The sequence below is a fragment of the Elephantulus edwardii genome, unplaced genomic scaffold, assembly GCF_000299155.1.
Source record: "Elephantulus edwardii isolate Elephantulus edwardi_28Jun2011 unplaced genomic scaffold, EleEdw1.0 scaffold00117, whole genome shotgun sequence".
In the NCBI taxonomy this organism is placed as follows: Eukaryota; Metazoa; Chordata; class Mammalia; order Macroscelidea; family Macroscelididae; genus Elephantulus; species Elephantulus edwardii.
The window spans coordinates 373,334-380,843 of record NW_006399867.1 but is presented as its reverse complement, the minus strand read 5'-3'; the positions used below and the strand labels follow the sequence as shown (position 1 = coordinate 380,843).

General features: G+C 38.3%; 1 protein-coding gene and 1 pseudogene across 1 annotated transcript in view; both read right to left on the bottom strand.

Annotated features, from left to right (window-relative positions):
- LOC102851989 overlaps positions 1-471 on the bottom strand; it is a 2,236-nt pseudogene extending 1,765 nt beyond the window's left edge.
- The window catches only part of SLC9C2 (solute carrier family 9, member C2 (putative)), a 126,699-nt gene that overhangs the window by 54,044 nt on the left and 65,145 nt on the right, over positions 1-7,510 (bottom strand). The window contains exons 15-16 of the mRNA XM_006892683.1: positions 3,676-3,874; positions 2,918-3,106 (exon numbers count right to left, since the gene is read on the bottom strand). Of these exons, the coding sequence (XP_006892745.1) occupies positions 2,918-3,106; positions 3,676-3,874 (388 nt within the window). The remainder of the gene's footprint in view (positions 1-2,917; positions 3,107-3,675; positions 3,875-7,510) is intronic.

Sequence of the window (7,510 nt, the reverse complement as noted above, 5' to 3'; positions counted from 1 at the left end):
GTTTGGCAGAGTGGAGGGGCGGCGAAGGAGAGGAAGACCTTCGATGAGATGGATCGATTCTGTGACTGGAGCGGTGGGAATAAGTATGTTTGAGATGGCTAGGTTGGCACAAGATAGAACAGCGTTTAGAGTTCTTGTACATAGGGTCTCTGTGAGTTGCAACCTACTCGATGGCACATAACAACAACAATTCTAGGAGTTCTTTTCTGAAAGGTACCTGGATGAAGACTTCGCTGAGCTGCCATCCTAAACGGTCTTTGTGGTTTACCACAGTATCTATAATCTGATCGTGTTCAGCTGCTTTGTAAATGTGGGGGGAGTGGGTGAATAGTTTCTCAGAGGGAGGGTGACCTCGCCTCTTCTTAGCTTTTTCCACATATTCTTTTGAAGGATGCTTATCCATATTTCTTCGTCTTTTCTGCTTCTTAAGGCACACTTCCATTTCTTCAAATTGCCATCTTCGATGGCCATATTGAGATGCCTTTTTAACTCCAACCAATTAAGAAGCAAAGTCCCTTGAAGGCATGAGACACAGGAGGAACACAAAACAGGATAGGTTGGCAAAGATCTATCCTGTCACAGCCATGTGTTTGAAAACAAACCCAGACGGAATCTAAGCATTATGCGGTTTCTTGTTTGCTATGAGTAAATACAATTCTTCCAGGTTTTAGAATCTTCATGCACACCCTTAAGATAATATCAGTAATTACTAATCTCCAAAAATTTGTAAGTTTTTCTAAAAAACTAAAGGGAAACAAAATATTTCAGTTAAGGTGACATCAAGATGAGAGGTGGTTGGTTGGTTAGCCTCTGGCCCCCAGCCTTGGACAATTGGTCTCTGAGTCATTTTGTTCCTAACAGCATCAAGATTTTTATTCATGAGCAAGTCATTCGAGAAGCTGGACTCTATGAAGAAGAATGTGGTGTCAGGATTGGAGGATGATTCATCAGCAACCTGTAGTATGTAGATAACACAACCTTGCTTGCTAAAAGTGAGGATGAGGGAGTTCTGGTGGCCTAGTGGCAAGAAGCTGCACTGCAATCCAAAGGCATGCAGTTTGAATACACCAGACGTTCTGCTGTAGAAGGAGGGGCAATCTCCTCCTGAGCCATTTGGATCCCATTTGATAGAACACAACAAGGGGGAAAGAAAAGAAAAAAGAAAGAGACCATGGCCTGAATGAGGCGCATCTTAATCTTCAAACTGATATCACTACTCTTCAATACTTTGTCAAGTTTTCTGACAGTAGACTTTCCCAAGGCAATAAGTCTTTTAAAAGCCAGAAAAAAGAAGAATAAAAAAGTGAGGATGATGTGAAGTTCTTACTGCAGAATATAAAAGATTACCATCTTCAATACTAATTCTATCTCAACATGAAGAAAACAAAGGTCCTCACCACTGGGCCAATAAGCAAAATCATGCATGATAGACAGAAAAAGGATTGAAGTTGTCAATTATTTCATCTTGCTTTTATCAACAATCAACACCTCTCATACCAGTAATCAGGAGATCAGGAGATGTATTGAATTGGGCAAGTCAGCTGTTAAAGACCTCTCCAAAATACTGGAGAGCAGTGATATCTGAAGACTAAAGTGTACCTGATTCAGACCATGGGCTTCACAATCACTTACTATGAATCTGAGAGCAGGACAATGAATAAGGCTGACAATATAGTACAGAATATCCCATGGATTGCCAAAAGGACAAACAGATGTATCTTGCCAAAAGCACAGACAGAGTGCTCCTTGGAGATAAAAGATGGTGAAACTTTGTCTCTCATCCTTTGAACATGTTGCTAGGAAAGGGACATGATTCTTGGAAAAATGGAGGGTCAGCAAAAGAGAAGAAGACCCTAAACAGGATGGATTGATATAGTGACTGCAACAACAGACTCAAGAGTGTCAGAAATGAAAAGGGTGGCACAAAATAGGACAAGGTTCAGATCTATTGTTCATAGGGTGACTATGAGTCATATTCGCTTAAATGGTACCTAACAACAGCAACAACGTATGTTAGATAGGGAGCTCTCATGGAGTGGACTATAAGGAGATGCATTGCTAACCCAAAGATCGAGTTTCTCTGGCCTATTGAATCCACCTGTAGGTCGAAAGAAAGACTTAAGAATAAAGACTTGGTGATCTACTTCCAGAAAATCAGTTAGCGAAAAACTCTATGGAGCGCAGTTGTGCTCTGATATAGCTGGTTGTTTTTAGAGGAAGAGTGGACTAGAAGGAAGGCAAAGCCTTGGTTTTATACGCTAGGTACCACCCTACAATGCTAAATTGCACCCAGGACCAAAAGAGTGTTTCCTGCCCTCATGCAGAGTACAAACAATAAAAAAGTAAAATGTGCTGGTGAGCTCTGGTGGCCTAGTGGCAAGGAGCTGTACTGCAATCCCAGAGGTGCACGGTTCAAATCCACCAGATGATGCTCTGCTGGAGAAGGAGGAACAATCTCCTCCTGTACCAGTCAGATATGATTTGACAGTACACATGCACACACACACAAAATAATAAAATAAAATTTAAAAAAAAGAAAGAAAAGTAAAATATGCTATGGAGAAAGACAGCAGTAAGATGGAAAATAGCCAGGTAAGGGACTGAAAGTTCAAGTATGGAGGGTAGGTTATTAATTTAGGTCAAGGAAAGAAAGTGAGATTTAAGTAAGACTTGAAGTGGGTAAAAGAATGAGCTAAGCAGATCAATATCTGTGGGAGGAATGTTTCAGAATAAAGTACATCTACTTTGCTCTCACAAAATAAAAGCAAAGTACAGGTATGTTTTCTGATACAAAGATGAGAAATTTATTTAGTGACAATAGCAGCTGCAATTGAAATTTAAATATCTTTCAAAGTAACACATTTTAAAACTCACTTTAAAATAGTATAAAAGAAAAAATTTTAATATGCTGTCTTACCTTGATGATGGGAAGAAATCTAATCATTCTCAAATATCCCATTATGACTGTAATCTGGATAAGAATCATGTTTTCTGGTCTCAGTTTGACCGAATATATACAAAAGACATCAAATAGCCCAATAACCATAATAAAAAATTCCAAAACATTCCAACATTGATGGAAATATTTCTTTTTCAAAATTATTATCTGTTTGGGTTAGTAAAAACAATAGAACACACGTCATTTAATGAAACTTACACAAAGCTTAATAAATCATCTATTGAGAAGCTAGAATGCCAAAAACAAGCAGTAAAAACTTGAAGCTTCGTTGTAACGCTTTTAATAATAATTAAAGTATGAAAATAGTAAAAATGATGTCATTGTGAAGCACTTTTTCTGAAAAATAGTTTTAATGCTAATATTATTTTTTAATATCTAACAAATAGTCATCAAAGATGAATATCTAGCAAACTAATATGTGTTTTTATTCATTCATCTGTTTATAGCCTCATCCAAGAAGAATTTGAAGGAATCATTCCTGAATTTAATCTTTGAAATTCTCACCATGCTTATTTTACTTAACTAAGTCTTGTTCTACTCTAGGGAGAATTTTATTGATTTAATCGTTACATTTTTTTCAATGCAAGAAGATAGGTAAAGAATTCAAGATTCAATCAACTGCTATACCAAATACCAAATTATTTCAATAATGTGACAGAGATTTAAAATATCAGACTTATTTTATTTCTAGAATATATTTCTGCAGTAAATAGTACCTTTAATGCTGCTTGTATTATATATAAAAGCATAAAATAATAATTTATTGCTATCAGTCCTGACACATTTAATTCTCTTGCCATTGGCCATAGATGTATTATCATAGGATAAATATATATCAATGTTATGATATATTCTGCATGCTTAAATTCTTCTGAATAGACAATTTGATATATAATAAGCAAAATTTTATTATTCCTGTAAAAAACAAAATGAAATAAAATGTCAAATCAATTAAAGGTACAATAGTTAAGAGCTAATGGTCTACATAAGCAAAAACCAAAAGCATAGTTTCTTTAAATGAAAATAATACTGGGGAAAGATAAAATATGATTCTTGTTAATCTATTTTAGAGGCAGTGGCAAAGAAAAGCAGCGGTGCTGCTGCTAGTCAATGGAGACTTGAGAGAGGGGAGTAGCAGATGGGCAGTTGCTACTTGAGCAGCGATGGGTGGAGACTGTTCAAGAGATCAGAGCTGTGGCAAACAGTATCTGCATGAGGGAGTGGAGCAAAAGTGGTGGCAGCCTGAAGACAGAGTGGAGCCCCTACAAGATAAAGGTAAATAACCCAATTGAAAAATGGGCACAATATATGAACAGACACTTCACCAGAGAAGACATTCAGATGGCCAGCAAGCACATGAAGAAATGTTCAAAAGCCCTAGCTCTAAGAGAGATGCAAATCAAAACAACTATGAGATATCATCTCACCCCAGTCAGAATAGCAAAATTTAACAGAACAGCAAACAACAAATGCTGGCGAGGCTGTGGAGACACTGGAATCCTTATTCACTGTTGGTGGGAGTGTAAAATGGTGCAACCACTATGGAAGGCTGTGTGGCACTTTCTCAAAAAGTTGCGAATAGAAATACCATTTGACCCAGAAATTCCACTACTGGGTATATACCCCAAAGAGACCCAAGCATATATATGCACACCCATGTTTATGACGGCTTTTTTCACAATAGCAAGGAGTGGGAAACAACCTAAGTGTCCACCAACAAACAAATGGATAAACTGTGGTATATTCACACAATGGAATACCATGCTGCATTGAAAAACAAGGAACGCATGAAATATTTTTCAAAATGGGTGACCCTGGAGGACATTATGCTGAGTGAAATCTCTCAATCAAAAAAAGGAAAAATACTGCATAGTGCCACTATTGTAGAATGGGACTGACATCAGGGTTGTGGTGAGACTGAGAAATATTGAATAAATTATTTATACTACAGTGAAACAGATGAGGGAGAAAACAGTTTAAAAGCAATATATGATTGGGTATTATGGTCATGACAAGAGTCTAGAATGAAGGTTGCATAGTGGAGTGTACTGGCATTGGGGGAGGGGGATTGTATACCAGTTAAAGAATCTTACTTTTCAAAGAGAAGAGCAAACTGGGGGGAGGAGGGATGGTCAGGGAGAAAAATGCAACAATGAATGAATGGAAATCCAAAATCTCTGTAAACGTTCATTAAAATTAATAAAATAATATTTAAAAACAAAACAAAAAGACAGAGTGAAGCAGCAGCAGCAGGAGAAACGAGCATCACAGAAGTGACTGGAGGCCTGAGCCGCCATATCTCGGGTTGGCTGGAAGGTGAGGAGAACGGAGTGCTGACAAGGCAAAGCATGGATTTTGAGAGGTCAGGGGAGTAGAAGTGGATGCTGGAGGAAGTAGAGACTGGAGGGCAGGGTACCAAATCACAGGCACAGAAGAAGGTAGGCTTGGGGAACCAATACTTGATTACTATTGTAATGAGAAGTGTATTTCATTAGCTCTTCTGAGCAAAATACTTGTTTGCTAGATATTGCTTAAGCTGAACATCTAAATTGAGGCAGATTAGGGAGAAGGATTGATCAGTTCTGAAACAGCGGGCCTTCACAAATCTCATGCACAGTGTTTAGAAGAGGTCATGAAACTAGAGACATTATAGTGAGTGTCAGATGGATCTTGGCAGAAAGCAAAGAGTATCAGAGAGATGTCTATCTGTGTTTCATTGACTATGCAAAGGCATTTGACTGTGTGGATTACAACAAATTGTGGCTAACCTTGAGGAGAATGGGAATCCCAGATCATTCAATTGTACTCAGGCAAAAACTATACTCGGACCAATAAGCAGTCCTCAGAACAGAGCAAGGTAACACTGCATGATTCAAATTCAGGAAAGGAGTGCATCAGGGATGCATCTTGTGTCCATATCTTTTCCATCTATACGCAGAAAAGATAATTTGAGAGGCTGGGTTTTATGAGCATCAATTTGGCATCAGGACTGGAGGAAGACACATCGAGAACCTATATTATGCAGATGATACAACCTTACTTGCTGAGATTGAGGAGGACCTGAAGCACTTGCTGCAGAAGGTCGAGGACTGTAGTCTTCAAATATGGATTGAAGCTCAACATCAAGAAGACAAAGATTCTCACTACTGGGTTAATAGGCAGCACCATGATAGATGGAGAAGAGATTGAGGTTGTTGATAGCTTTCGTTTGCTTGACTCCACAGTAATACTCTTGGCATCAGCAGTCAGGAAATCAAAATATGAATTGCTCTTGGAAAATCTGCTGTCAGGGACCTCTCCAGAGTACTGAGAAGCAATGATGTAAGTCTAGAGACTAAGATGCACCTGATCCAAGCCATGGTCTTTGCAATTACTTACTATGCATCAGAGAGCTTGACAATGAACAAGGATGACAGAAGAATAGATGCCTTTTAGTTGTGGTGCTGGAAAAGAGTATTGACCATACAAGAGAACTAACAGTTCTGTCCTGGAGAAGATGAAATCAAGCTGCTCCTTGAAAGCAAGGATTTTTGAGACTCTTTCTCACATACTTTGGCCATGTTGGAGGAGGGACCAGACTTTGAAGAAGGATATTTTGCTTTTAAGGGTCTAGAGACAGCACCGGAGAGGAAGACCACAGATTTAATAAATTGACACAATAAGTAGGGTAAGTGTGTCAGAGACAGTGAGGTTGATTCAGGCTAAGTCAGGGTTCAGAGATAGTGCATAGAGTTGAGTCATAGTTGACTCAAAGACATGTAACAACAACATTACATTTTGTGTCACTAAAAAATACTCACTGTGAATGTAATCTTCTTGTGCTGTTGCTGTTGATTGCCATCGAGTCAAGTGCAACTCACAGCAACTCTATGAACAAAAGACCTCATGCTTTCCCATAACTATCATCATTTCTCCAAGTTCATAGAGTTTCCAGAGGCATGTGGTTTAGGAAGTGGATGCCACTCCTTCTTCCAAACTTTTTTACAAGTGGGAGCTCCATCAAACATTGTCCATATTGGGAAATCATTCTGGTATTTGATACCCAATGGTACAAGTTTCAGCATCACAGCAAGCCCAGGTTACTTCATACAACACATTGACAAAGAGTGATATACAAACGGGAAGAGTGTTCCTCCAGATATAACAGCACTACTCTCATTTAGCAGTGATTTAAGTGTTATCAAGTAAAAAACAACTGAAAGTTCTGCATAAAACACCCGAATTCTATTCTATAACTAACATAATTTCTGTACAGAACTCTGTTCTATAACTACCATCATTTCTGTACATTTATAGAGTTTAAAGGGTTTGTAGAGTTTAGAGATTTTATAGAGTTTCCAGAGGCATCTAGTTTAGGAAGTGGATGCCACTCCTGCTTCCCAGCATAAATCAATCTGGAAGCTCATCCAAACACTATACATAATGGCTAACCGTTATGGTATTTGACAAGACTATGGAGCAGCATGCAGCATCACAGCGACATCAAGTTGTTCAGTTCAACAAATAGACAAAAGATTGCTGTATCATTCAAGGAATATTCATTCAAAAATT